Raw genomic sequence first — 27,751 nt, forward strand, 5'->3', positions numbered from 1 at the left:
AGAGGAGCAGGGACGTGGCATCTCTCCGGTTGCACGCGGCCCGCCAGGGTGCCCGCTGCCGTCCCCAGCGCCCGCGACGCACCACCTACTGAGGCGGCCCCAGCGGCCTCTGACCGGGCTCCCAGCCACACAGGCCACCACTGGCCACGAGGGCAGGTGGGTGTGAGGTACCCGGGGCGAGGCCGAGCAGGGCTGGACAAGGACGGGAGCAGACGCCCACACTGGGCGCTGTAGGGCCACGACCCGCCGGCCGAGGGGTGAATAAACGGAAGGCAGGAAGATCATTTTCTTTAAACACACGCACAGTGAACAAGAACCACACGTATGTCTCAGCTTAAGTGCACACACCTCGTACGGGCTGCCGGGCACGGCCGCACGCCTGCGGCACAGCCCCCCTCCCTGCCAGCCACCGGGGCCCTGCGTGGACGCTCTGAGCTGTCTGGGCTCCAGCAGGGCAGGGTTCAGAACCAGCAGCGCTTAGAAACGTGACCCGCCTGGCCGGGGCCAGAGCTACTCTGTAAAAACCAGCAGGTGGTTGAGAAAATGAGCATGGAGTGCACAGACCCCTACCCCACGAAGAACAACATCCCACTCCGTGAAGAGCCTTCCAAAGTGGCTCCTCCCACAGGCAGGTTTATTTCAGACCTTCAGAGGTCCAGGAAGGCAGTTTTGTCTCCCAGGCACCCCGCGAGGGGCAGGCAGGGCGCAGCCAGGATCATGGGGAAGCCCCTCCCGAGACGGCGCCACTGCGCGGGCTCTCCCCAGCCCCGCCCTCTGATGCCCGCCATGTTGTCTCTGAAGCGTGGGTTTCTAGGTCCCTGAGCTCAGCGGTGGGCACCGGGCAGCTCCGGGGTCAGCAGGCTTGGGTCCCCAGTGCAGACGGCTCGTGACCTCGCGGTTCAGCTTCACCACAGTGTGGAATGACGCGGTTCCCCGCCCACCACCTCCCCGGAGACCCGCGGGCGGCCAAGCTAGTCCTGACTGTGAAATAAACATGAGCGTTGAAGTCTGTCCGGCTCCGTCACCCCCGCTGGCCTCCCGGGCTCAGACGCTCGTTTCTGGCGTGTGAACGACCTCTCCGTTTCTCTCGGGCTCTGCTTTCAGGAAGTGCTCCACCTCCCGGGAGTCCACCCTCACGTCTGCGGGGGGCTTGCGGCGCTCCTCCTCCTCCACGGCCGCCTCGGGCCTCTTCCTAATGCAGAAGAAGTTGCCCAGCACCAGCACGAGGGAGGAGGCCAGCACCTCGGCCCCCGCCAGGACAAACACGTACTGGTAGACGTGCGTCGCGTCCAGGAGCTTGCCTGCAAAGGGGTGACAGCGTCAGCCCGGGCTGAAGGTCACCCCCACAGTCACTGGCTACCTGTGCACCACTGTGCTGTTGGGGACAGCTCCAGGGCACCCTGTCCCAGCCTCCCCGGCCCCCAAGATAGCACAGACCAGGGGGGCTTGAGGGAGGCTTTGGATCCGAGCGGGTGCAAGAGGCAGAGTCTCCGGGTGAGTGACCAGGCCACACTGCTTCTCGCTGGAGGCCCTGTCACCCGTGGCCCTCATAGGAACCGTCTAGGGCCCCAGAAGAGCCCCAGGACAATGAGGCACAGCCCTGGCGCTCGCGGGGTCCCATGGGTGGCGGCCTACAGAGTTGGCTGGAGAGACCCAGGCCAGGCTGCCTGCCTAGCCCACGCCCCAGGATTTTTTCAGCCTTCACAAAGAAGAGCAAAAGCCCAACGTAACCAAAGCCGACCCCCGCCTCGGCTCTGGGCTGGCCCAGGTGCAGGGGCACCGCCCTCGGGATTCCCCTACATGGCAGCCTTTGGCCCGGGAGGCGGGCACGGCCAGGGTTTGCTCCTGACACTTGCTGTTCACCTGCTGGGTCCCTGCAGCTAAGAGCCCTCGCGTGGTAGGCCCCCCCTCCCGCCCCTGGCAGGCTCACTCACGCCTGCGTCCCAGCACCCACCTCCCGACGGGGGCCCAATGAGCACGGCGACGGCCTCCAGCAGCAGCACGAGGCCGATGGCGCTGGAGAACTTCTGAGTGCCCACGATAGCCATGAGCACCTCGAACTGCAGGGCTCCCACCATGCCGTAGGAGATGCCGAAGAAGATGCAGAAGACGACCAGGCCTCCGTAGTCGCCGGCTGTGGACCCCGTGAGGTCTGTGAAGCCGTTGAAGAACATGGAGAAGCTGAAGAGGTAGACAGAGTAGGGCCGCACCTTCTCCAGGCCTGTGATGAAGCCGGCAGTGGGCCGGGCAAAGATGTCGATGAAGCCCAGCACGGTGAGCAGAAAGGCGGCCTGGCCGTCGGGCACACCCAGGTCCTTGGCGTAGCTCACCACGAACACGGGGGGCACGAAGAGCCCCAGCACCATGATGGAGGCGGCCACAGCGTAGATGACGAAGCCGCGGTCCCGGAAGACGCTCAGGTCCAGCAGCCGGCGTGGCGGCTGCTGCGGCGCAGGGCCCGGAGCTGGCCCGGGCGCCCGCAGGGGCCTCATGAGCGCGGCGCACACACAGCAGTTGAGGAGGAGGCCGCCCAGGATGAGGAAGCCGCCCCGCCAGCCGTAGCGGTCCTGCAGCAGCTGGCCCAGCGGGGATAGGGCGCACAGGAACACGGGGCTGCCTGCGGCCGCCAGCCCATTGGCCATGGGGCGCCGCTTGTTGAAGTAGCGGTTGAGCATGATGAGCGACGGCTGGAAGTTGAGCGCCAAACCCAGGCCTGCGGGAGGGGCAGGCAGCAGAGGCGTCACACAAGCCCATCCGGGCCCTCGTCCCCGCAGCTCTGGGTGGGCATCTCCGGGCGCCCACTGACACGCCAATGGAGACCACTGGGGAATGGGGGACAGACCGGCACCAGGCCTAGGGGGCCGTCTACAGCTGCCTGCTCCTGAGGCCCTGCTCTGGGCACGCCACCCCAGCACCCTCGCTGCCCGAGCTGTTGCCCCCTGCCTTGGAGGGCCCAGCGGGCCACAGCCTGCCCCACTCCCGGATGGGCTCCACTCACCAGTAATCACCCCAGTGGTGAGATAGAGCTGGATGACGCTTCTGCAGAAGGACGCGGCCACCATGCCCAGGGACGCCAGGAGGCCCCCCGTGAGCATGACGGGCCGGCAGCCAAAGCGGTTCACGCACACACTGCACAGTGGGCCTGTGAGGGGTGGGGACACGGGGCTGGGCCCAGGCTCTCCACGCTCACCGAGAGAACAGCCCCTCCCTCCCCCGACACCCCCCGCCCCAGCTTGGTGGACACCCCAGGTGCCCGGGATACAAGTCACACTCACACGCCTTCCTGAGCAAAACGCAGCTCACAGCAAAATGTCCTGGACAGACTTGACGTGTGCCCAGTGTGGCCGTGTGGGGACCACGGCTCTCGGGCAGAAGCCTCTCCAGGGTTCCCCTGCAGTCGCCCCAGAACCTGGGCCGCAGACACCAGGTGCCCCTGCCGGTCCCCCACGCTTCCTGCTGGTGTGTGAGGTTCTTAACCAGAGCGGCCTTGGTGAACCCCAGAGGTGACCACTGGGCATCACAGCCCCTTACCTGTCCCGTACAACATGGCCAGCAGGATGGAGGAGATCCAGGCCGTGTCGCTGTAGCCAATCCCAAACTCACGCATGAGCTCCTTGAAGAAGACACTGACCGCCTTGGGGAAGGCGTAGGAGAAGCCCGTGATGACAAAGCAGCCGAAAAGAACGGCCCAGCCCCAGCCTCCGTCCGGGGCCTTGATGCCCGTGGGGCCCTCGTCCACCACGGCGCCACCCATGGCCAGGAGGGCAGGTTGTGCGTCCCTGAGGAAGGAAGTGAAGCAGACTCAGTCGCCCAGTCTCAGCCACAGCAGGGTCCCGAGGCCCAAGCCACCTGACAGCCCACCTCTGGCCCTCACCTGCGTCTGGCCTGTCTGGGCGGCCTGGCAGGGCTTCCTCCCTCCCCCACCCAGGCCTGGCCTGCTCCCACCCAGCTGGCTCTAAAGGGCAGTGGCTTTTTTGGGCTCAGCACAGGCTCAGGTTACCTCCTGAGGAAGACAGACCCCAGCAGGGACATGAGACCAGCCGTGTGGCGGAACAGGCTGCACTTTCCGCCGCCTGTGGGCGGGTCCTGTGAGAAGGGGGCCTGGGGCCCCACCTGGGGTGGTGTCCCTTGAGTCCTAAGCTAGCTGTGGTCAGCCGCGCTCCCCCACCCGCAGGGGAGCAGGACTCCTGATTCTGCCCTGTGTCGCACCTCCCTCCCCGGGTGAGAGCCTGAGAAAGGGGGAAGACTCACGCGGGCGTGCCTGTGCCGGCCGGAGTTGGGGGCAGCCGGCAGGGGCCCGCAGACGGTCCTTACACAGAGGATCCCCACCCCGGGCCCTCTGACCAGCGAAGGAGGGCCCCTTGCTGAGCCGGAGCCGACTCCTGCCACCCAGCTGCTCACACTCTGCAGACTGAGGAAGGGGAGCTCCCAGGGTGGGCGGCAGGGCTGAATGAAGGGGCGGCTTCCATGCAGCCCACTGGAGCACACCGTTCCGGCCCCCAGACTGCTAAGGCGGGGAGAGGGCTGTCGGCCCGAAACCCCACAGCAGCCCGCTTCCCTCTCCAAGCCACACCTTAGCCCCGCTGAGGCACAGTAACGTAGAATGTTGGGACCAGACATCCAGCTGGAGACCCTAGCCTCCTCTCTCCGCCCCTCACCTCCATCTGATCCTAGTGCCAGAAATCCCCTAATCCCAGAGGGGAGCTGATGGCTGGTCCCCCACCTCACCTGACAGAGCCTGTTCCCAGAAGAGTGCCTCCCCAGTGCAGGTGCGGGGATGGGAGGGCAGCTCCCGGGGCCTGGGCCTATGGGGTCCAGCCCACCCTGCGGCTGTGCAGAAGACCAGCTCTGGGGGAAGGAGGCCCTGATGGGGAGCACTTGCCAGGGCTGTGGTGGGAACACTCCGCCTCCACTGAGGTCCAGGAACGTCCCAACCAGGAGACCGAACAGCCCCCTGGCTCCACCCCCTGTCCCCTTTCCAGCAATACCCTTGACCTTGCAAAGCCCCCTGGTGGCCCATTCTCTGTATGCAAGCCTGAGACGCAACGTGGGGCAGGACTTTGGAGTGAGTGCAGGGTGAGTGAGCGGGGAGAAGTGATGTGGAAAGTAACCCCCCTCCCAGCCTCCACCCTGCCCCTGCCCCCAGCATCATGGCCACAGGAGCCTGGGCAGGGGGAGGTCTGGACTCCCGATTCCAGGGTGTGTCATGTGTTAGGGGGTGTTTGCCGAAGACCTTTTGGGTGATTCCAAGCAGTTGTTGACGAGCACGACTGTTGGATGATGGACTTCCAGGAGCCAGCTGGCCGTCCGGCTGATGACAAGGCTGACACGGCCCACTGGAGCGGAACATGGCTCAGGCCCCCACCCTAGGCTGGGCCAGGCTTCAGGGCCATGGGCAGCGCTCCTGGGAAACCCAAGAGAACAACCTCTCCTCTCGCTGGGCTTCCAGACCCCGTACCCTTTGGCACTGCCCCCCCCCCAAGCGCTCAGAAGGCTTGTGGACCAGAGGGCAAGGTGCAGGGTGTTCCTTAGGCCAAAGGCTCCCCAGCCCCGGGCGTGGGGGGGGGCACCCAGGCCGAGGAAACCCCCGGTCCTCCTGCAGATGTGCCCACAGCCCTGTGACCTGGCCCCCAGGTGGCCCATTTCCACATCCTAGGCATATCTGGGACCTGGGACTGGACTCTGCCTGGGCAGTCTCGGCTCACCCCTGGGCTCTGCCCTCCAGATCCGTGCCTGACGCCAGGACGGGACATGGGCAAACGCTGCCCCGCAGCCAGAACACTCCGGGGGGGGACACCAAGCTGCAGTATCCCTTCCCTTTGTTAGCGTCAAGCTTAAAAGGTCCCCGAAGTACAGGCAGCAGGGAAACTTAATAAAACCCCAAAACCCATCTCAGGACTGCGTCAGGGTGCGGTGACACTGTTCAGGGCAGAAAGCACAAACACCCCAGACCCAGGGCAGAGGATGGGGCTGGTGGCTGTGGGGGCCCCGAAGGGCTAGGTGTCCCCACAATCCTGGCTTTTCTCGGGTTGTAGGTTTACAGACGTTCACTGATTTTTAAAAATAAACTAAATGAGCATGCAGAGGCCCAAGAGGAGAGTGCGTCTGAAGCCGAAAGTCAGCAGCAGCTCTTAACCATACCCCTGGGTCTCAGGAGAAGCTGGGCCCCTCAGAGAGACACAGCAGCAGCCACACCCGGCACTCACCAGCAGACCACGACCCCCAGCCTTTGCTGCCCTGTTCTCTGCTCATCAGATGCTGACCACCCACGGGACCCAGGGCATCCCCTGAGCTAGGACCCAGGAGGGCAAGGGGCAGGTGCTACGGCACGGCTCAGGACCTGTGTGGGCCACAGGAGACCCACGTGGGCAGCATGGTCGTCCCTCCCGGCCAGTCCTAACGGCCCCAGAGGCTCTTCCCTTTCCTCCCAGCTAACCCCCGGCCTGGGGTACCAGCCAGGCTAAAACACCGCCCTCCCCGATCCCCACACAGGCTAGCCCTCCAAGTGAGGCTTCTCAGCAAGGAAAGGGAATGGGAGGGACATGGAGGTTTGGAGGGACTGGGGGGGGGGGGTAGGGGAGGGGGGAGTAGAGAAGGGGCTGGGATTTCGAAGAGGAAATGGCCTTCTCAGCCCAGCTTGCCTTGGGGGAGGAAGACTGGCAGAGACCCAGACTGGCCACATTCCCAGGACAACCCAAGATGGGAGGAGTGGTCCCCTCTGGGGGCTGGCTGGGACCTGGAGGAGGTGGCACTGGCACATCTGTGGGTACACACCAGCCTGCTGGCCTTGTGATGACAGGGAAGCATGCAAACCACGTCCCCAGCCCAGAAATAACCCTCCCTCCGGGCCTCCGAAAGCTGATCTCCCTGGTGGGGCGCGTGTGCCCGCTTCCGGGTCAGGTGAGGCTCTGGGAGCTGCCCCCCCAACACTTCCCGAAAAGGTCCCACCACGGCCCCAGGCGGCTGTAAGCTGAGCAGGGGAGGGTCCCTCGGAATGCCCACACGCAGCAGACCACAGCCGACAGGGCCGGGCCGGGGCCTTGTGCTCTCCCAAATCAAGGGCGCTGCCAGCTTCCCCCTCAGCAGTCCACTGGCTGGCCGAGTCCCAGCTGGGGTCAGGACTCCAGGCCCCAGCCCCTGAGCCAACCTGGCCTCCTGCCAGTTTCACCCCAGGCTGTAGACCCCCTGCCGTCCCCAATGCACCCTGGCATGCCCCCAGGAGACCCCCGTGCCTGACGTGCACCCACCTTGGGTCTGTCAGGTGCCAGGGCACGCCATGTCCCCTGGGTTCCGTGAGGTGGCCTCCGACTCTAGAGCCTGTGGCCTATCCCAGGCGCCCTGTAGGTTCACCTTCTGAGGAGACTGGTCAGTTAGTTATCTAAGCAGACTTCCAGTCCTTGGAGACCAGCCCCAGGCGGGCGGGGCACGAAGGGGCAATTGCGTTCCTTCCTGGACTCCCCCTGCATGGGGAGGCCTAGGAGATCGGCCCCATTGTGGCTGGTGCTTGGCTCCATTTGAGCCCCGAGGGTCTCTGGAGCATAAGGGGCTGGTTGATGGACAAGGAGTGCCGCGCCTCCGGGGGAGGGAGGGCCTCCCAGGCGCCCTTGCTTCCTTTCCCCACTGCCTCTGTCATGCAAACGGTTAACAGCACATCCAGAAGCCTTTGCCTGCCCAGGACTCAGAAAGCACCACTGGTCAGCATGCTTGTCCCCTTCCCAGGGCCTGCGCAGGACCCCAGATGCTGCTCCCCCTACCCACTGACTGCACAGCTGGGGCTGGGGGGAGGTGGGCCTTGGGCACTGCCCCAGGCATGATCCAGGCCTGTTACGCCCAGCCTGGGCCCTCCATCCCTCTTCCACTGACCATGAAGCCCCCCAGGGCATGCCTGGTGCCCTCAGGTCTCGGGTGGGCTCACAAGAGGGCAGTGGGGCAAAAATGCTGGCTTCATGTGTCAAATTGGACACTGCACTAAGGCTAAGCCCTCTCCAACACTGTGCCACCTGTGACAAGGAGGGGGCCATGGGCCCTGTGGGTGGCCCTGTGGACAGCTGTGGGCTCACCCTCAGGGCACCCTCCTCTAGAAGGCTCAAAGGGGCCAGGCAGCAGTAGAGGCTGGAGCAGGCCCAAAGCAGCCCCCTCCAGCCCTGGACCCTGCCCAGCCTGGTACTACCTGGCCTGGTCACATGGCCACCTTGTCCCGCTGCTGGACTGGCTGCAGCCGCCCCCCACCCTAAAGCCAGGGGGCCAGCGCAGGGTCCCTGCATCAGCTAGCCCCACTAGAAGGGCCCTTCCCACCACCAGCCCGTTGGGCCTGGTGGGGCTGGGGCGGTCGAGACCGCGAGGGGTGTGGGAAGGGAAAAGCTCCACCCACCGGCCCGCTCCGGGGCGAGGGACGTGGGGGACGTGACCGCGCCAAGGGAGGAGCCGCCACCGTATTGCCTGGAATAGGCGCTCTCCCGTCTGTCACCGTACAGGGCGGCACGCGGGCCGCTGGGGTCAGGGAGCCCCGGAAGCGCCCTGGGCGCCGCCGAGCGCCGCGCGCCCAAAGAGATCCTGCGGCCCCGCCCAGGCCGGACCGACCTCATTTTCCCTCCGCAGGGGCCCGGCCGTGCGGGAGCAGCGCCGACCCAGCGGCCCGTCTGCAGGACGGCTGCCCCGCCCCGCCCATTTCGCCGATGGCGCCTGAAGCCCGAAGGTCTGTACTTGCCCGGCGGCCCTGTGGGGAGCCCCGGCCTCCTCGCTCGCGGACCCCCGAGGCCTGATCCAGGTGCCTCGGCTGGACTGGCCGCTCTGGGAGGCAGTCGTCACCCCCCTGGACTCGCAGCCTCGGAGTGGCACTGGCTCTTCTCCTTCACGCTGGCCGGGCCACCGCGGGGACCCACCCTGGAGCAAGGAGGGCCCGGCCCCGGGGACAGCACAGCCGCCCTTGCCACACGCTCCCCGGCCACTCTCCTGGAGAGCACGAGCCCCTTCTGCGGCCGCGCCTCCACACGGAGGGCCTGGCTGGAGTCCGCCGGAGCCAGGTTGTCTCCGGGGTATCATGCCCTGCCCAAGGTCACACCAAGTCATTACCAGTCTGCCCTGGGACCAGGCCTCCCACTGCCCATCCCAGGCCCCGGGGCAGGAAGGCTCTGCGCCTGCCGCAGCTCCACCACCTGTGCCCTAAGCCTCCCGGCGTGAGGGCAACTCCTCAGTCCTACCGCCCGCCCACCCACAGAGGCCAGGTCCAGCCTCGATGGCACACTCGTCTCTGTCTGTCCCTCACACCCAGAGTGCACTTCTGGACGTGCAGCTCAGTGCCTCTGGGATAGAAAAGCACTCTGGCCTCTGGGCTACCTCTTTGTCCCTCACCTAGATGCCAGGCACCCCCAGTGGCCATAACCTGACTGCTAACCTTACTCACAGCCCGCCGGCCACTGGCCTGGGCCAGCATCCCAGAAGGTGTGTTGCGCACCCACTTTTCAGACAAGTAAACTGAGGCTCCGCCAGGTTTCCCACAGGCGAGGGGCCTGGCAGGAGAGGAGGGGTTGACTCGAACCAGGGCGTCCAGCCTGATTCAGAGGGAGCCCCCTCCCTCTCTGCCCCGGGCCTGCGCTGGGAACCGTCGCCCGAGGGCGGGTGTGGGACGGCGAGTGTTTGGGCGCGGCAAGAAGCGGGAGGAGGTGAGGGAGACCGAGGCCCGCAGGCCAGGGCGCCAGCAGCGCCACGCCGGGAGCGCACGTGCACCCCGCGCCCTCGGGAGGGCCGGGCCGGCGGCAGCCCCACCAAACACCGCCCGCCGCGGAGACCGCGCTCTTCTCTCCGCGACGCCCTGGGCGGCCCCGCGCATCCGCCTCCCGGCCGGGGCCCAGCCCGAGGGCCGGCGGGCGCAGGGGCGCACGGGGCCCGGGGCCGAGGGCGCGGTGGGGACGCGGCTGGCTCCCCGGAACCCCTGGGGGGGTGGGGTCGCCGCGGGGTGGGGGGGGGGCGCCGAAGCCGGGATGGGGAAGGGGCTGCGGGCCGGAGCGCGGGCTCCGCGGAGGGTCCCGGGCGCGCCCGCCCCGCCCCGCCGAGCATCCGCGCCGCGCCTACCTGCCGCCGCTCGGCCGCCGCGCGCCTCTGTCCGCCGGGCTGCCGGCCGCCGCGCGGGGGGACTCGGAGCTCCGGCCGCTCGCGCCGCACGTCCCCCGCGCGTCACCGCCGCCTGGCGCCGCCCCTGCCCGCCCCGCCCGGACCCCGCGCCGCGCGGGAGGGGCGCCCGGAGCTCCCGACGGCTCCAAAGCTCCGGCCGCGCGGAGGGACCCCCGCCCCCGCCCCCGCCGCGCCGCGCCGCGCCGGGCCGTGGAGGGAGGTGCGCCTTCTCGTCCAACCTTCTCGTCCAACCGGGCCGGCCCCCGGGTCTCGCCACCCCCCACCACCACCCCGGGCTGTGGGGCTCCCAGCTCAGCTCGGGGGCGCTCAGGCCTCCCTCCCCAGGACCCTCTGGAATCCCCGCCCCATCCGAGCCTCGGCTTCCTCCCAGGCGGGGCCGCGGGCCGGGGGCCCCCACGCCCGAAGGGTTCGCGGGCCAGGCAGGCGACCTCCCCGAACTTCCGTTTCCCGCTGTGGCTCCGCACCCCGAAGCCAGATAGAGCCGGTGCCCCTCCTCGCAGGCGGCCGGCACCGGACCACCGCCGTGGGGTGGACGCCAGTCCGGGGGCGCCCCCCATCCCACACCGGCCGTCCCTGGCCCACGGGGTGGGCGGATCCCAGCTGGTCCCTAGTAAGTGCGTCGAGCCCCATTTTCGCATCTGTCGCACGGAAAGAGCTAGCTCAAGTTTGCGGCTGTGCCAGGGAGTGTGGCTGTTGGTGGCGGCCACCCAGCGGGGACCACAGGAACACTTTCCACCCAGGAGACTTTGAAATGACACTCCCAGTCTCCTGGGGTACAGGAGACTGACACATTAGCGACCTTGGGCCCATGGGGACACGGAGAGCAGAGTGAGGGTCACCGGCTCCCAGGTAGCGGGCAGTTCGCAGGGCAGCGTGGGCCTCCCAGCTGGGTCCACCACCCGACTACCCCTTCTGAGATGCCACATCCACCAGGACCTTCCGCATTCCCTTTGGGGTGCTGAGAAACCACACCCCACGTGTGCCCTGTGAAAAGAGCCCTGGCACTCAGAGGCTGGGCGGGTCCCCACCCCGGCTCGCGGCTTGACCACCTCACTCCAAACTGCTGAAGAAATGGCCCTGGAAGCACGCGTCCGTGAGAAGGTGAGCAGAGCCCAGGCCTCCAGCGCGGGTCCTCGGGTGCAGGCCTGGATCCTGAGTGTCTGGAGGAGCACGTGGGGGAAGCCAGTGCCCTCAGGATCCCACAGTCCAGCCCAGCCTCAGGGACTACCCCTGTTTGCCTACACCAGCAGATGTGCAATCCACAGGCTGCAGGCGGGGGTACCCTCATGTGGGAGGGGTCCGGGGGGGGCAAGGCCCCGTGGGGCAGGCTGCAGCCGCAGAAAGGAGCCCCCCACCTGGGACAGGACTTCCAGCCCCTGGAGTGGGGGCCGCCATGCTCCCCCGCCTCGGATTACTGAGACCTACACCCTGCCCAGCTCGGAGTCCCTCTTGCCATCACCCAGATGCCTCCCCTTCTTCTTGGAACTTGGGGGCTGGTGCACCCCTCCCTGAAGACTGCAGATTCCTCTCGGGTAGAAGCTGTGCAGCCTTCAGCCGCTGACCCCATCCCTGCCCCCACCCAAGACTGAAGAGCACAGAGGGGCCGACAGGGTCTTCCTGCTCTGTCCCAGCTTCCTTAGCCCGTGGCTCAGCCTTCTCGGAGCTCCAAGACCTGGGAAGACGCCCACCTCCCCCAGTGACCAGAGCGAGGACCTGGGATTCAGCACTTGCGCTCCGAGGAGGGAAGGGGCCTTGGACGTCCAGCTAGGAGAGTTGGAGGCGGTCAGCCAGGGACGCCTGGTTCTGCAGGAGCCCTGAGAACAGAGGAGACAGTCCCCCAGGCTCAGAGCCCCTCAGGCATGGTCTTCCTTGGGTGTGTGTCCTGGGGCCAGACTGCCTGTCCTCCGGACCCTCGGAGCCGGGGCACAGAGGGCAGCTGATCAGACACCGACTTTCCTGTCCCCTGACCCCAGCAGAGCATTCCAGGGCAGGGCGCTTCAACGGGGGGGGGGGGGGGGGCGGGGGTGCTGGCGGAATGATGATGTGTGGGAGAGATGGTTCTCCGTGGGAAGCAGTGCTGACAACCTGGGAAGTCTTTCCCCGGGGCTTCATGGGGACCAGTCCTGCGGGTGGAGGCGGGCAGGAGCCCCAACAGAGTTGCCCAGCACTGGGAGGGTCTCGGGCGGCCAGGCTCCATCCTGCACAGAGCCCCACGGTGCCCTGTGCTCTGCAGGCGACACTGGGTGCGATTCTCTGGGAGGGACAGACAAGGCCAAGGACACTCACCCCAGAGCTGGCTCCGATGCCTGTTCCCTGACAGTGGCCCTGGGCTGGCCCCACAGCCCAGGCTGCCCCTTTCTGAACAGAAGGGAGCGGAGGACCAAGGGGGGTCCATCCTGGCGAGGGGGTGACCCCACAGAATGGCCCTATACAAGGTGAGGGGCACTCCCTGACGACCTGACCCGGCCCTGACCCTACCTCCCCCTTCCCCCTGGCTCCCAGGCTCCCAGTTCCTTGACTTGTTGCAGGGCACAGCTGCGGATCTATCACACCCTGCAGCGTGCTCCGAGGGGCCTCCAGGGCTGTCCCCAGTCCTGCCCAGCCAGCTGCAGCTCCCGGGGACACACTCTGCCTTTCTTGAGCTGCTGTCTGGAGATGGACTCAGAGGAGGGCTGTCTGCTCAGCGCGTCTGCTGCTGGTCCCAGCTCGATTTCCCCTGTGCATCCAGACACAGGGGCCAGGCTCTGCCTTGATCTCCAGAAATGACCCTGGACACCTAGAGAGGCTTTGGAGGGCAGTGGCCACAGGAAGGGTGAAGAACTGGCCTCCCGCTCTTGCCTGGGGCCAGATCTGGGGCATCAGGCTGCTGATGAAGCCATTCTCGAGTCCTGGGAACCCACCACTGGACTCTAGGCCATGCCACCCACCGAACGGACAGGACCAGGGTAGGTGAAGAAAGCCAAACCGCGTGACAGACACCTGGGCTGCACCACGGCCCTGAGCCCTCCTCAGGGAGCTGGTGGCCTGGCCGCACAGCGGGTCCCCACTCCCTGCAGCCGCCCCCTCCCCCACTCCAGGGTGGAGAGGCCACCTCTGCAGATGAGGCGGGGTGGGGGGCTGGGGGGGACCCTTGCCCAGCAGGGCAGCTGGCCTAAGGCCAGGGCGTTCTAACCCTTCCCTCCCACCCCTTCCCTCTCCCCAGGGCCTTTACCTGGGATGTGTTCAGGCTCCCAGAAAAATAAACACATTAACCGCTTGGCCGGCCCAATCTGTGAACAGAGGCGGAAATAGGCTGCAGAGGCCGGACCCCAGCCCAGCCTGGCGTGACTCACCTGCAGTCCCCACCCAGGGCAGGTGTTGGGCATGGGGGTTGGGTGGTGTCTCTTGCAGGGGTGGGGGTTGGGGGTGTCTGCACTGGGTGTATCTGGGGGAGACTGGGGTTTTCTGGGGCATTGGGGGTGTTTGGAGGGAGACTGGAGGTAGGTATCTGGAGTTGGGAGAGTCTGGGGGTCGGGGTGCCTGGGGGAGGCTGAGGGTGTCTGGGGTGGGGGTTGGCACTGCGGCCAGAGCGTTCACAGCCCCAGGTCCGTGGGATCGCTGGGAAGGTGAGCCCCAGAATCTGCTCCGGTTGGGGAAAAGGAAGCAGCAGAAAACAGAGCCTGAGCAGCCTGGCTGATTTCAACCCCGGGACCTCTCCAGACCGGTCTCCTGTCTGGGAAGTGGGTGTGGTGAAGCCCCGACTGCTCTTGGAGGCACAAAAGTTCCTTCTTCTTGCCCCGGCCTCCCCCCACCGCCCATTCCCCGAAGCTCAGCCTTTTGGCCTGGAGGCTGGACAGGGAGCAGCCCCAAGCATTCAGGCTCTCCTGCCCCACCTGCTGCCCCCCAGGCCCTGGTCTGGCCCCACATATGCTTTTCCTCCCCCGGCTCCACTGGTCCTGCCCTCCACCCGTGGATGCCGCCGGCGCCGTGGGACTCCATCCTTCCCAAGCTGTGGGGCACTGGGGGAAGGGATTGGAGCAAATTAGGGTTGGGACTGGTGCTTGCTGGCCTCTCTCCTCCCACAGGGTCCTCCTGGACCTGGGCCCTCCAGGTCCCCCCGCCTTGGTCCCTGTGGTCCCTGGTCCTGCAGGCCCCGCAGTTCAGGCACCAGCTCCTCCGCTGCCTGAGGTCTTGGCCTTCCTCCCTGTGCCTCAGACCCAGAGGCAGTGGCTGTGGAGCGTGACCCTCCTCGCTTGCCTGCAACTGTTTCCCCCGCTGCCCGCCACCACCCTGGCTGAGGGAGCTGTTGTTACGGAGCGGTGGGACATCCAGGACGGTCCTCAGACACCACCTGTGGCGGGCAGGGGCCGCCCATCCCCTACCCCGGCCTGGCGCTGCACATCCTAGCTGCCTGAGGGACGCGGAGTCCCAGCAGAAGCCGGGGGCTCCAGGACCTCTGCTGGCAGTGGGCTGCTCCCATGGCCTGTGCTTGGCCCAAGGGCGGCCAAGCCACACCTGCACCTGTACCTGCCCTTCAGGTGAGACTTGGCCATCCCCGCCCGTTGGCCGAGCCTGACTGCGCACAGAGTCTCACGGCGGCAGGGGGCCCCTGGGAAAGGCACGCTGCCCCCTGCTCCCTGTCAGGCCCCCCAGCCCCGACCCCCAAATGCGGTGGCCACTTCTCAGGCCTCAGCCCGCAGGGGTCCTCTGCCTGGCTCTCCCCCTGCAGCTCTGAGGGTCCCCCCTGCCTCCCGACCTCTGCTCTTCCATGCCAGCTAGGGTGTGGCCTTGTTCACTCTCAGGGCCCGCAAGACCCTCCTCATGCTCGCAGCCCCGAGACGCACTGGAGCTCAGGCTCCCCGGGACCCCACACCTCTCGGCTCCGGCAGAACTCCATCTGTGACCCCACTTGACCCCGCTGATGCCCTCCGCACGTCAGGCTCCCCTCTGGGTCCCTCTCTCTCCTTTGTGCCGACAGCCCGACCCAGGCAAATGCTGGGCTTCTATTGCCCGGGCCACGGCCCGCCAAGGCTGGTAGAGCCTCCACCTACCCCAGTGCCTGGAACAGTGCCTGGAACAGAGCGGGTGCTCCGTGAATGCAGGTGAGGGAGGGACACGGGAGATAGTGCCCCCACAAGCCAATGGAGCCACCAGCCCTGTCCCTCCCTGGTCCAGTCTCTGCCCCCTCAGTGGCCGAAGGGAACCACCCACCCCTGTGGTCCGGCTTCCTGGCTGGGCCTCCGCCTTCTCTGCCTCAGCCACCACTCACATCTCATCTGCCAGGAGGGCTGCCTGATGGCCTGGCTGATGGCGCCGCGACACCGCGTACCTGACCCTACACTCAGCTGGGCTCCGTGTCCCTGCTGAGTGCAGCACCTTGTTCCTTGATCCTGCTGCCCAGGATCAAGCTCGGCTGACCTGATGTCACAGCCCCTGCGAGTCCCCCTAATCTCAGTGTGGAGCATTCCGGGCCCAGGGCACGGAGGACATGGAGGTACCGTGAAGAGAGACACCAGGTGAAGGACAGGTGTTCCAGTCTTCCGCAGGCCAGAGTGGAGGGCAGGAGGGCGGCAGCCAGGCCTTGGCCTGGGGCTGAGCCAGTGAGGCTGGGCTTCGTGCCAAGCATGAGCGCTCCTCCAGCCTGCAGGAGGGGAAGGCCTTGCCCCACCTTCCTGCTCCGACCGCAGTCCCCGCTCCTTGGTGAGTCAGCACGGAGAGCAGAGCCACTGGGGGGCTGGGCGGGGAGTGGGAGGCGGCCGGGACTCTGACAGCAGGCGCACGGTCCCGAGCCACATGCGGGGGGTGCCAGCCCTCAGGTAGGTGGGCTCCCCCGGGGCATGGAGGGGCCGGGTCCTGTCCCAGCTGTGTGTGGCCCACACAAGCCTCTTGGCTTCCATCATCTCCAAGCCCAGAGATGTGAACCTTACGGTCTCCGGATTAACAATATGAACCTGCCAGTCCCCTGGGGTCCCCCAATCCCAGGCGTCACCCCACAGGCTGCTGTCTGTGCGGTAATCAGGACAGCAAAGGAAGGTGGACACCAACCGCCTGGTCAAGACAGCCCTGGGGGCTGGCCTGGCGGGGCACGCCCCTCTTGGGGCCCACCTGTTGGGCAGTATGGCCCTTTCACACGAGCCCTGGGGGCAACATCTCACAGCTGTGTCTGCCCCTGGGCTTTAACCTCTGGGAAACAACTACATGGGCCCTCTGGTCCCTCTGTCCCTCTGGGAGCACTGTGCTGCCCCCTGGAGTCCCTTCCTGGTTTGGGGCTGTGAGGACCCCTCCCCCGCCCCAGCCTGTTGCCTGGTTCAGGTTCACAGGGCACCCCTTGGTCTTGGGGGGGCAGGGACCATGTTGCTGGCTGTCCAGCACCTGGACACACTGGGGGTTAGAGGGCATCTCCCACCAACCCCCCAATCGGGGTGTCGCCCACCCCGTCTGGAGGCATCCTTCCAAGAAGAGGCTCCCGCAGCCAGTGGCAGCCCAGGGCTCCCTGCCCCCAGGCCCTGCATGCAAATGGGGAAGTTGCTGTGGACCCAACGTGGTGAGGGGTACAGGGCAGGGCATTTCCTAATCCCAGAAGGAAGTGACTTGCTCAATGCTGTGCAGGTTTGTGCCTGCACCAGTCCCACCCCCGACTGCTGTGCAGGAGGCAGGCAAGGGACATCCCACAAGGAGGTCAGCTCCGGGGCCAGCATAAGGGGAAGGACCACGAGTCCTGGGCCGTCAGGATGGGGACTCCTTGGGCCCCCCCTGGTGCTCCCTGCACCTCCCTAGGACACTGTCCTGGGAGGGAGTATAGTTCCAGGCCAGGCTGTCCACCCAGGGGCTATTCTGGCCACCAAGTCAGGGTGTACCCCAGGATCCTGGAGCCACAGCCCAAAACCAACCCTTTGAGCCACAGCACTTCCAGGCTTACGACACCCAAGCGTGGAGTCAGCCTGCCTCCCAGTGTTGAGACGCAGTCTGGGCTTCGGTGCTAGGGGCCCAGCGAAAGCAGGGGTCACCGCGTGTGCCGATGCTGCCCTCACCGGGGGTCACCTTGTCGCTGCAGACCTCTGCAGAGGTCGCCGTGTGCCAATGTTATCCTCGGTGGGCCGAGGAGGCTGGAGCCCTTGGAGGACAGGGGAGGGTGGGTGGGCTCTGGCTAGGTGATTAGTAAATGCTGGTTAGATAAGTAAGGGATGAGGCAGTCAGGGGCCTGAGGCAGGGGTGGGCACTGCTGAGAGGGGCACCAGCGGACCGGCCGGAGACTTCAGAAGAGCTCTGCAGGCCTGACTCTGGTGGCCAGGATGTCCCTTCATCTCCCCATAGGCGTGTACTGGGCTACTGGGCATGGGGCACGGATAAGGAGCCTGGGGGGACTGCCTCGCAGACCTGGGTGGGGGGAGTGGGGACTGGCCACGTGGGAGGAGTCTCTTGGATGGGCCCACTCCAGCCTCCACCATCCTGCGGGCTGTGTCACAGGCAGGGGGAGCGAGTACAGCCCCTTTCAGGACTTGGGGCCCCAGAAGCCTTACCTGGGATTCTGGTGAGCGGCTCAGAAGCTCTAGGGTCGCTGGGGTCCTGAAGGGGCAGGGAAGTGTGTCCCACCAAAGGGCGGTAGGAGCTGGCCCTACCCACAAGAAGCAAGGCCATGCTGTGCCTTGGGGTTATCATGTGTTCAGGGCTGGGGAGGGCTTAGTGTTGGGGTCACTATAGGATGAGGGCTGGGGGCCTAGGACGGCGAGAACGGCGCTCCTGGTCAGCTCTTGTTGTCCTTGAAACAGGCAGGTCCCTTGGGCCCCTTTGTCCACCCAGACACACCTGGGGCCCCTTCAGGGAACCTGAACGGTTCAGCGTGGTCTCTGACCCTCCGAGCAGCAGGGAAGGGCGTGCGTGCCCAGGCTGCGAGGAGAGCCAGACAGTCCTGCGTAGACGGAAGACAGGACTGGGCTAGGATTCGAGCCCCGGCCCTGGGCCTGCGGGTCGGCCTGGTCTGGAGGCAGCAAGGGGCCCCGGGCCGCGGGGTGCAGGCGAAAGGTCCCTGGCGACCGTCTCCAGCGCCTCCAGCCCGGGCCCGCTACGGTCACTTGGTTTCTGCGCGGGACGTGAAATCCTCCGCTTTTCCCGAGGCTTGAATGATTCACCCGCTCGACCCTTCCGACCGCGACCTCCGCCCGCCCGGCGCTGCCTGCGAGGGCAGGACCTTCCCAAGCCGCCGCGGCAGGGCGCGCGGGGACCGGCGGGCGCGGCCAGTGCCCGGCCTCGACGGCGGACAGGACAGAAGGCGCCGCGGTCCGGGCGCAGGCGCGGCCCCCGCTTCTCCGCTCCAGCCCCGGCCCCCGCGCGCCCCCGGCCCGGCGGGATGCGGGGGGCGGGGGGCTCGCCCTCCTCCAGCGGACCCCAGCCCCGGCCCGTCGGGGCAGCAACGACGGCCGCGCGCCGGCTGCGCTCGGGGAGGGGCGCTGGGGAGCCTCGGCCGCCTCCGCTCCGGCCCGCCACGGGCTCCGCGGCTCCTCGTCCCCCGGCGCGGCTGCGCGCGGGGACCGTCGGTTCGCCCTTCGGCGCCTGCGCGCGGGCCGGGTGAGACGAGGCCGGAACCCTGCGCCCGAGCTCGCGTTTCCGGCCGGCGCCGCGGAGCGCGGCCCCGAGCGCGCCCGGACCGCGGCGGCCGGACTCCGGTCACTGTGGCAACGCGGCGGGCCCGGAGGCCGCTCCCGTCGGGCGCGCGCGGTGAGCGGCGGGCGCGGGGCGCGGGGGCGGCGCGGGGCGGGGGTGTCCTCACTGCCGCGTCTCGGGCCCCTCAACTGGCTTCTTCTCTCTTCTCGCGGCCCGGCGGACCCGGGCTGGCGGCGCCGTGCTTCGGGCCGGATGGGTCCGGCCTCCCGGTGCGCGTGTCTCCCCCGACCCTCTCCCGGTGCGGGTCACCCTCCCCCGGGGTCACCCCTCCCCCTCTCCCGGTGCGGGTCACCCTCCCCCCGGGGTCACCCCTCCCCCTCTCCCGGTGCGGGTCACCCTCCCCCCGGGGTCACCCCTCCCCCTCTCCCCGTGCGGGTCACCCCTCCCCCCCGGGGTCACCCCTCCCCCTCTCCCCGTGCGGGTCACCCCTCCCCCCCGGGGTCACCCCTCCCCCTCTCCCCGTGCGGGTCACCCTACCCCCCGGGGTCACCCCCCCTCCCCCCCGGGGTCACCCCTCCCCCTCTCCCGGTGCGGGTCACCCTCCTCCCCCCGGGGTCACCCCCCTCCCCCTCTCCCCGTGCGGGTCACCCCCCCCCCCGGGGTCACCCCTCCCCCCTCTCCCCGTGCGGGTCACCCCTCCCCCCCGGGGTCACCCCTCCCCCTCTCCCCGTGCGGGTCACCCCTTCCTCCCCCCCCGCAGGGGTCCCCCGGTGCGGGCGCCCGCGGCCCTGGTAGCAGGCGGGCAGCCCCAGCCCCGCCGTCCGCGAGGAGCGATTCCAGCCCCGGGGTCCGGCCCAGGGATGCGCTGTGCGCTCTGCTCTGTCCTGCGGGAGACGCGTGCGCGGGGGCAGGGCCGGAGCGGGGTGGGGGCTTCTGCGGCTCCCGGGGTGGGGGCTTCTGCGGCTCCCGGGGTGGGGGCTTCTGCCGCTCGCGCCTTCTCCTCCCCCCGCCGTTAGCAGACCGAGGGCCTGGCGCCTCCACCGAGCCGGGGCTCGTGTCCGCCCCGGTCCCCGCGCGTCCAGTGCGGGACCTGGTGGCTCCCCACTCTTCTCGCGTCTGGGCCGGTTCCGCGGTGCTCCGTGGACTTGGGGCGAACGCGCCGTTTTGTACGACGCCCCTCAGTTTGGGTGGCTCTGATGTTTCCTCACCATTCGCTTCAGCTTACGCATTTCTTAAAAGGTTCTTAAGGCGACTCTACCCCCAGTTGCGGCTGGCACCCCACCTGCACCGAGCCACCGGGCACCCCTCCAAGTTAGGCTTTTTTTTTTAATTTTTTCTTTTTTAATTTGTCAGAGAGCGAGCGAGCGAGAGCGAGCAGGGGCAGGCAGAGACGCAGCAGCGGCAGAGGGGGAAGCAGGCTCCCTGCGGAGCAAGGAGCCCGATGCGGGGCTCGATCCCAGGACGCCGGGATCATGACCTGAGCCGCAGGCAGCTGCTCAACCCACTGAGCCACCCAGGCGTCCTCAGGCATTTTTTTTTTTAAGAAATCTACTTTTTAAAAATTTTTCAGTTTTTTTTTGAAGATTTTATTTATTTATTTGACAGAATAATCACAAGTAGGCAGAGAGGCAGGCAGAGAGGGGGAAGCAGGCTCCCCACTGAGCAGAGAGCCCGATGCGGGGCTCGATCCCAGGACCCTGAGATCATGACCTGAGCCGAAGGCAGAGGCTTAACCCACTGAGCCACCCCGGCACCCCAAGTTAGGCAGTTTTATAAGGAAACTTCAACAGTGACATCCCGCTGTTCTCCAGAGGCACATGATGCCAGCTTGTCCCATGACGGGGGCACTGAGGTATGTGGTTTAGGTGTGTCTCGGTTACAGAATCCTTACCATTTTTCTGTTGGCAAGTAGCTCACCTTGCAGGGAGGTCATGTAACCGCACTTTGTATCACGGGTGTTTCCTGAGGCCGTTATTAATCCTGTTCACCAAATAAAGACTTTCTGTTCCCATTATGCTTTGTACACACTGGTTGGAATCCTACTGTAAGAAGGAACCTTGTGCCCAGTCTTCTTTAAGCAGGCTCCGCTCCCAGCTGGGGCTTCAGCACCCAGAGACCAGGAGCCACCTGCTCTGCCCACGGAGCCAGCCAGCTGCCCCAGAAGCCTTCCCTGCTCCCCATTTGTCCCTTCCTGTTACTTAGATGTTTCCACTTTGTTTTTATCCCATTTGTTATAATCCATTGCTGTATTGTGTTGCTGATTCTCCAGATATGGGCTTTGGGAGCCCCGTCCAGTGGGCTTCTGTGTCCTTTCAGCATGTCCCCCAACATTTCTCAGCACCGCCAGATGTTCAGGCCCATCTCCAGCTTCCCTTGTCCTGGCCTGAATCGGCCACTTCTCTGTGGAGCTCCGGCTCCTCCTCGTTTTGAAGAGCGCATTCGGAAACCAGCATCGGGCTGTGGGTGTGCTGACTGCGGTGTCCTTGCTTTGTGGCCTTCTCGGTGGGCAAAGCCAGGACATCAGACCCACCCGCATCTGTTTCTGTGTGTGTACATCTGTGTATATATTAAAGCTGTGAGTTTGGGGGCACCTGGGGGGCTCCGTCATTAAGCATCTCCCTTCGGCTCGGGTCATGATCCCTGGTCCTGGGATCGAGCCCCGCATCGGGCTCCTTGTTCCACAGGGAGCCTGCCTCTCCCTCTCCCACTCCCCCTGCCTGTGTTCCGTCTCTCGCTGTGTCTCTCTCTGTCAGATAAATAAAATCTTTAAAAAAAAAAAAAAAAAAAAAAGGGCCTTGCGGCACTACATGACTTTAAAAAAAAATAAATAAATAAAAGCTGTGAGTTTATATTGATATCTCCAGTCAGCTACCCCAAGGTTCGTTCCACATTCTTTTTCCTCTTTAAATCTGGTTCCTGTCGTCACTATGTTTACTTACGTGCTCAATCCTGGACTACACACGGGGGAACTTCTGAATCGCCAATCCGTATTTCTGTGGAAAACACGTTAGCTAGGATGTAGTATTTGCATGCAGTTGTTTTGTTTTTCTCCTTAGGAAATAGAGTCCAAATATGTTTTTACCAAGTTATTTGGGTACACGTACGCGGGTTTTTTCATGTATGTTAATCATTTGTCATGAAGTTAGGTTCGCTTTTTTCTGTTCATCTCTCATTGTGAGCCCTTACAGATTCGGAGTTTCGGTTTGTGAACCGTGTTGTTCTGAAAGCCGGCGGCTCCCGGGGCGGGCCGGCCGGCTCAGCGCGGGGAGCACGGCTCCTGATCCTGGGGTCACGGTTTGAGCACCACGCTGGGTGTGGAGAGCGCTGATATGCATCAACGGCTTTTACCTGTAAGCTGATTCAACTTCCCTTCCACTTTATTTCTCATTTACTCAGTTTTTATTTGTTTTCTGTTACTGTTGGCAAAGGGATTTGGCAGGTGTACGTGCCAACAACAGAGCACTTCACGCCCCCGCACTCTAGTGGTGCCCCTGACCCCAGCAAGTGCCACTGCTGGAATTCAGATCCATTTTGGCCCCTGGCTCTTATTTCCGATTTTGCAGATGGTCGTGGGACTACTTGGTAGTCAGTGGAGCACGGGAAGAAAGGCTTGTGGTCACAGGCCCATGATTTTCAGGCCCTGGATGTGCCGGAAGAGGCCACGTATGGAGTTTAGCTCAGACGGCCCACGCTGTGTCCCAGCTTGAGTGCAGAACCAGAGATGAGCCACCTCTGCACTTTCTTTCAAGTCCCACAAAAACGTCTTGTAGATTAAACTCACTACCTGTGTTTATGGAGCGACGAGGGAACACTCCTTAATGAGGTCCGTTTGGGTTCTTCTGCGTTAGGAGTGGCGGGGCTCGTCTTACTAGTGGCCGAGTCCAGGGCCTAATGCAGCCAGGGCCGCAGTCCTCAGGGAGGAGGTGAACAGGAGCCCCTGCTTTGACGGCTCTTGCTCAGCCAGCGTGCCCAGTCGTCGTGTTCGTGAGCGTCTAGTGACCAGCTTTCCCCCTGCACGGACGTTCCCTTGTGTGAGCTGTAGTGTCTATAAGTGCTTATGCTGTGCCGCGGTCCTTCGAGCAACGCTTTCCCAGTTAAGTCCTCATCAGATGTTTATTGTAAAACAAATTGCTCCAAATCCAAATTGTAAAACAAATTGCAACAAATTGCTTCAGCCCCACAGTGTGCAATTAGTTCTAGTGTCACATCTGTGACCGGGTAATCTGCGGGCTCATCTCTGATGGGTTTTACTCTGAGGGTCTGGTCCCCTGGGCGAGTGGTAGGATTAACCCATGGGACAGAAGCGCCCTGTCCTACTCCTTCCCTGTTCGCCAGCGTCTAGACCACGCAGGAGGGCTGGGGACAGCTCCAGGACATGGCACGCCCCTGCAGAGCCCCGTGCTTGGGAAGCTCTGCACCTCCCATGTGGTTCTTTGTGGTTTCCTGGGAGTCACCTTGGTCTCGAGCTCTGTCCTCCTAACTGTGGCGCCAGCTGCCAGAACACCTGGCGTGCGCTCCCCCAGTGGCTCTGGCCGCCTCTGGCTCCCCCCGAATTTGCGAGGACTCGTCGGCGTCTCCCACGGACGGGAAGTGCCCACTTCTGAGCCTCCCTCGCCCTGTGCTCTGTGCGAGGCGCGCCCGGCCCCAGGCGTTGCCCCCACCTTGTTTCCGACAAGGCCGCCCCTCTCGTCGGGCACCTGCTGCAGCCGCTGGCGAGGCTCGGGTGAGTGAGCCCCAAGCCGCTCCACACTCCTGGCGGCCCCTGGGGTGCTTCCGTGTGTGTTGCTGCCTGAGGTCATCTTCCAGACGGGGCCGCTGTTGCCGACATCCGAATGGGGCCTGCAGGTCTTCCGTGCGGGGGAGACTGTGGCTTTCACGAGGCGTTCTTTTCATCTTCCTGGCCCTGCGGATTTCCAGGGGCCAGGTCTGCAGTAAGGGTTAGAAAGCTCCGCGTGTCACACACACGGAGGTCAGAGTGATGGTGTGGCCTCGCATGGCCTGCTCCGTCCCCGGCTGAACCCCCGGTCCCCTAGAACACCGGGAACGCAAAGCCCTGCGCAAAGCCAGGGTAACGGTGTGTCTCTCCCCTCGTGGGATGTCTATAGTTTCCCCAGAAGCTTCACGTCATCCCTCCTGAAAACTGGACGCTTGCTGGGGACATCCGCTGGCCGACCCGTTGGGTCCATCTTACTCTGTGACGTTTAAAGCCGATTATTGTCCGCCTCGGGGCTTTTAGGATCATCCTTTCCTGAGATCAGCGAGCAGCAGGGCAGAGGCCGCTCTGGGACAAGGGGTGTGCGCCTTTGCAGGGCGGTACCAGTGGTGCTGCACTGTCCAAGCTCGCTCCCTAGGAGGGGGCTGTCCCGGGACTCCCCGAATACTGTCCCAAACAGGTTGAACTTTACCTTGAGAATGGCCGGAGCCATGTCCAGACGCCGTACAGAAGTGGTATCATGTGGTCGGCTCTCCGTTACGGGGCTACCGCTGTGGGTAGCTGTGTGACCAGAGCCTTCACAAGGCGAAGCTGGTGGCAGGGTGCCCGGCACAGGACAGGGCGCTCATGTGGTCCCCGGAGGAGGGGAGGCCCGTAGACCTGGCAGACGTTAGTGTGTTCTCTGCGAAGGACTGTGGTGATGACTCATGGGCGCTTTGGGCGACCGTCTGAGTCACCCGAGGTCACAGTAGCAGGGGCCTCATGTGGTGGTGTGTGTTTGCTTTAGTCCCGGGTCGTCCCCTGCGAGTGGGCCGAGGCGTGTGGGTGACCTGTGCGAGCTCCAGGTTTTGTTGACCGAACTGGGCCTGCCCCGGAGCTCCTGGGCCACGCGTACAGCTCCCCCGCTGGCTGGTAGCGGGGCGCATGCACCTTGGGGGTTTGGGGCAGCTAGTAGATACGCAGTTAGTGTGGGCAAAGCCCCAGCCGTGGAGGTCGCCGGTTCTACCCCCGGGGCTTTTGCTCGGCTTGGCGGCCTGCCTGGCCTGCAGTCGTCCTGGGTTCTCAGTGGTCCCGGGAGCCCTGCAGCTGGCGCACAGACCATGGATGGCCCAGGGAGGGCCTGGAAGGCTCCTGAAGGCCAAGCAGGGCCCCTTCGTGCTCTGTGCCAGTGGGTGGAAGATTCCCTGGCCTCTGCCCCGGGCAGCCCAGGGCCCAGTCTCTCTGCTGGTGTGCGGAGTTGCCTCCTCTGCCCGTTTCCTTTTGGGCTTCCGTCTCATCCCAGGGTGGTGGTGCATGGGTGCGGGGCCTTACCTGCCCGCCCGCAGAGGAGGCCACCCGGCCCCTCGCGCCTGCTAACCGCGGAGTAAATACTCGCTGGAGGAGCGAAGGCGGGTTCTAGGAAGCTCGCCGCGTCCGTGGAGGTGTTCTGCGGCTTCTGCTGACGGTGGTGTGGGCTTTGCTCCTGCACGGGGCAGACATTTGTCGTCACCGTCTGCGTGTGGGCCTGGGCTCAGAACAGAGCCTGAGTGACCTCCGTGCGTCTCGGCTGTCTGCTCGGGGGAGACAAGTCACTGACTGGGCCTGAGGCCAAGGACGCCCTTTCTCATTGAATAAAAGCTTCCAGAAGTAAACGCCTCGCGTTTTTCTGCGATTCATCCATCCGCTGACGCGTCTGAAGTTTCAGTCGTCGTGGACCTGGAGGGGTGAGGGCTGGCGACCGCAGCGTGGGGTCCTTGGGTGTTTGGGTCGGGAGGAAGCGAACGGGTGCCTGTCCCGTGACGGGGCCGCCGGGAGGCCTGACACCGCCCTGCCCGCGGCCGCGGCCGGCGAGCTCCAGGGCGTGCGATGGCTGCGGGTGTCCCCCAGTGGGAAGCCCGAGGGAGGGAGGCTTTTTTTCCTTTCCTAGAAGGTCCCTTCAGCGGCGCTCGAGTGGGCGCATGGCTCGGGGCCTCGTGGCGACTCCCCGCGGCTCAGGGATGATGGCAGCTGAGGTGCGGGGCTGGGAGGCAGCGGGGAGGCAAGGCTCACCCCGTGCGGGTAGCTTGGGCAGCTGGGGAGAGGCTGCTGGGGAAACGGGGCAGAAGCGTGGGGTGCTGGGCTCAGGCAGTCTGTAACTCAGGAGGGCAAGCAGGTGCCTGGCTGGGTGTGTCACGGCGGAGTGGGGGACACGGCGTGCCTGCGGAGGCCGAAAGGCCCGCGGGGTTAGGGCTACAGCCTTGAACGAGGCCCAGGCTCCTGGGCTCTGGTGGCAGTTGGCTGCGGACGAGCGCCGCCTCTCTGCAGACCCTGCAGGGCTGGCCCTGGGGAGGACGCGGCGGTCAGGCCGCTGGAGCTCTGCTGCCCCCAGCGAGCGGGCCCCTGCTTCCCGGGCCCCCCTCCCTCTGCGGACGCGCTGCACTCTGCTCTGCCTCGGGCGGCACGCGGCTTTCCCTCCGCCAGGCACTGTCTGCGGTGGAACCGGATTCCGATTCACTGCTGGGGGTAGCCCCTCAAGACTGGCCCCTCCCGGGTGCCAGAGGCAAGTCTGGGTTGTCACCTGTGCTGCTGACAACCCGCCGGACCTCAGAGGTCCCACGACCCGCCCATGGGCTCACAGAACATTCCGCTTTCTGGATGACCAGTTCGTCATCAGTTCGTCATGGAAGGCTGTAACTCAGGAACAGCCAGACGGAGGAGATGCCCAGGGCGATGGGTGCAGAGGTGCAGAGCTTCCGTGCTGTCTCGGGCTCCCCCAGTGTGTTCGCTGACCCAGAAGCTCTCTGAACCCTTTGGCCAAGGGTTTCTGTAGAGGCGTCAGCTCATAAGCATGATTGCTGGAACCACTGGCCACTGGTGATCGAGTCCGCCTCCCGGGGAAGCCGGCAGGGGGAGCGTCGGATCCCCTGGCAGCCAGCTCCATCCCATGGTTTTCTGGGCCTTCCCACAGTCGCCTCATAAACTCAGGTGTGTTGACAGGTTTGTTATGAAAATGGAAGCTCCCCTCTCACCTGAAGTTATTTCAGAACCGGGGAACAAACACTAAAGGGAACAAAAGCTGCCCCGTAGGGTCTTGAGGGTTTTCGGAGCCGTGTGTCAGGAGCTGAGAACGAAGGCCTTGCTGTGTTTCTCGTTATATCGCATGTGGCAAGGTCCTGCGGTTCCCGCAGCCTCTGCAGGCCCTCCTCTGCTTCAGCCTCTTGCTCGGGGTCTTGGCGCCGGCGTTCCCTCCGCACTCTGCTGCTCCTGTCCAGCGCCCGGTCAGCCCCAGACCGGCCAGGCTGGAAGTGAGCCCTGAGGGCCTAGGCTGGCCAGCGCTGGAGGCTGCCGCACAGTACCCGCGGCAGTGTCCCTGCGCAGGGCTGCAGCGCTCGGCAAAGCAGACCCGCGGGCCGGACCCAGCCTGCACCTTCCACGCTCTGGCTGCTTCTGCGCGGAGCTGGGGAGCTGCGACAGGCCCTGTGGCCCACAGAGCGCTGAGGAATTACCAGCTGCCTTTGCAGCAGGAGTTGGCCAGGCCCTGTGCTGCAGGACTCCTTACTCTTGTAGAGGTCCCCCTGCATGCGGAATTCATTCGGGCCGATGGCGGATGCCAAGAAAATACTGGCTCCAGCTGACAGATCGCCTTGCCTTTTCCTTACGAAGATGCTGGGCACTGCGCTCCGTCCTGTTCCCGGCGCTCCAGCCTCCAGCCTCCAGCAGGATGCGTTGGCGGCGGCAGTTACGCGGCCTCCATTGCCCGACCCTGACATCTGTCTCGCCGTGTTTTCCGCTTCTGCTAGCCGTGTTCTTAGATTATTTATTTAGGGAGCACGGGTGGGGGAGGGGCAGAGGGAGAGGTCAGGAGCCGGAGCCCAACTCGGGGCTCGATCCAGGACCCCGGGATCATGACCCGAGCCGAAGGCAGACACCGAGCGGACTGCGCCCCCCAGGCGCGCCCGCTGCCCCCGGTCCGAGCGCTGTTCTGCTGAGCTCCGAGCTGCCGCATGTCCTCCGTTCCTGGGCAGCTCGGCACATTTGCACGTTCTCTGTGAAGTGCTCACCATTGTTTCGGGTTCCTGACAGTGTTTTGGGTTCTCCAAATTCCAGCCCAGGCCTTTACGACAATTTCTCTTTTACTTTGTATTTTTT

General features: G+C 65.2%; 3 protein-coding genes across 17 annotated transcripts in view; 2 read left to right on the top strand and 1 right to left on the bottom strand.

Annotated features, from left to right (window-relative positions):
- The window catches only part of CSNK1D (casein kinase 1 delta), a 31,739-nt gene extending 30,669 nt beyond the window's left edge, over positions 1 to 1,070 (top strand). The window contains exon 9 of the mRNA XM_045085640.1: positions 3 to 1,070. Coding sequence (XP_044941575.1) covers positions 3 to 92 — 90 coding nt within the window. The 3' untranslated portion in view covers positions 93 to 1,070. The remainder of the gene's footprint in view (positions 1 to 2) is intronic.
- SLC16A3 (solute carrier family 16 member 3) lies at positions 593 to 15,575 on the bottom strand. 11 transcript variants are annotated; one of them, XM_045085636.1, is made up of 7 exons: positions 15,440 to 15,575; positions 13,343 to 13,400; positions 3,532 to 3,779; positions 3,276 to 3,456; positions 2,999 to 3,142; positions 1,955 to 2,713; positions 593 to 1,301 (listed from the first exon to the last, which is right to left on the bottom strand). In XM_045085636.1, exons 2-7 carry the CDS (start codon positions 13,377 to 13,379, stop codon positions 1,045 to 1,047), a joined length of 1,626 nt encoding a protein of 541 aa, XP_044941571.1. In that variant the 5' UTR covers positions 13,380 to 13,400; positions 15,440 to 15,575; the 3' UTR covers positions 593 to 1,044. The 11 variants fall into 11 exon arrangements, with proteins under 11 accessions (XP_044941571.1, XP_044941569.1, XP_044941568.1 ...); XM_045085634.1 differs by lacking the exons at positions 13,343 to 13,400; positions 15,440 to 15,575 and adding exons at positions 4,252 to 4,504; positions 5,234 to 5,481; XM_045085633.1 differs by lacking the exons at positions 13,343 to 13,400; positions 15,440 to 15,575 and adding exons at positions 4,252 to 4,507; positions 5,234 to 5,481.
- Positions 15,576 to 15,679: 104 nt separating this feature from the next.
- CCDC57 (coiled-coil domain containing 57) overlaps positions 15,680 to 27,751 on the top strand; it is a 93,327-nt gene continuing 81,255 nt past the window's right edge. For 2 of the 5 annotated variants that reach the window (XR_006608286.1, XR_006608289.1), the window contains exons 1-3: positions 18,702 to 18,825; positions 21,900 to 22,061; positions 22,275 to 22,534. The gene's annotated coding sequence lies outside the window, so the exon portion shown is untranslated. Of the gene's footprint in view, positions 15,811 to 18,701; positions 18,826 to 21,899; positions 22,062 to 22,274; positions 22,535 to 27,751 lie in introns of those variants that run through there. The other 3 variants (XR_006608287.1, XR_006608285.1, XR_006608288.1) reach the window with 2 other exon arrangements.

The sequence above is a fragment of the Mustela putorius genome, unplaced genomic scaffold (genome assembly GCF_011764305.1).
Source record: "Mustela putorius furo isolate JIRA1106 unplaced genomic scaffold, ASM1176430v1.1 tig00000873_pilon_pilon_pilon, whole genome shotgun sequence".
Taxonomy (NCBI): Eukaryota; Metazoa; Chordata; class Mammalia; order Carnivora; family Mustelidae; genus Mustela; species Mustela putorius.

Coding starts and splice junctions, on each gene's coding strand:
- SLC16A3 (XM_045085629.1), bottom strand. CDS start 5,350: ATGTTCCGCTCCAGTGGGCCGTGTCAGCCTTGTCATCAGCCGGACGGC. Junction 3,457..3,531: donor GGCCATGTTGTACGGGACAG/GTAAGGGGCTGT, acceptor CTCACACACCAG/CAGGAAGCGTGGGGGACCGG. Junction 2,714..2,998: donor CACCACTGGGGTGATTACTG/GTGAGTGGAGCC, acceptor CCCCTCCCGCAG/GCCTGGGTTTGGCGCTCAAC.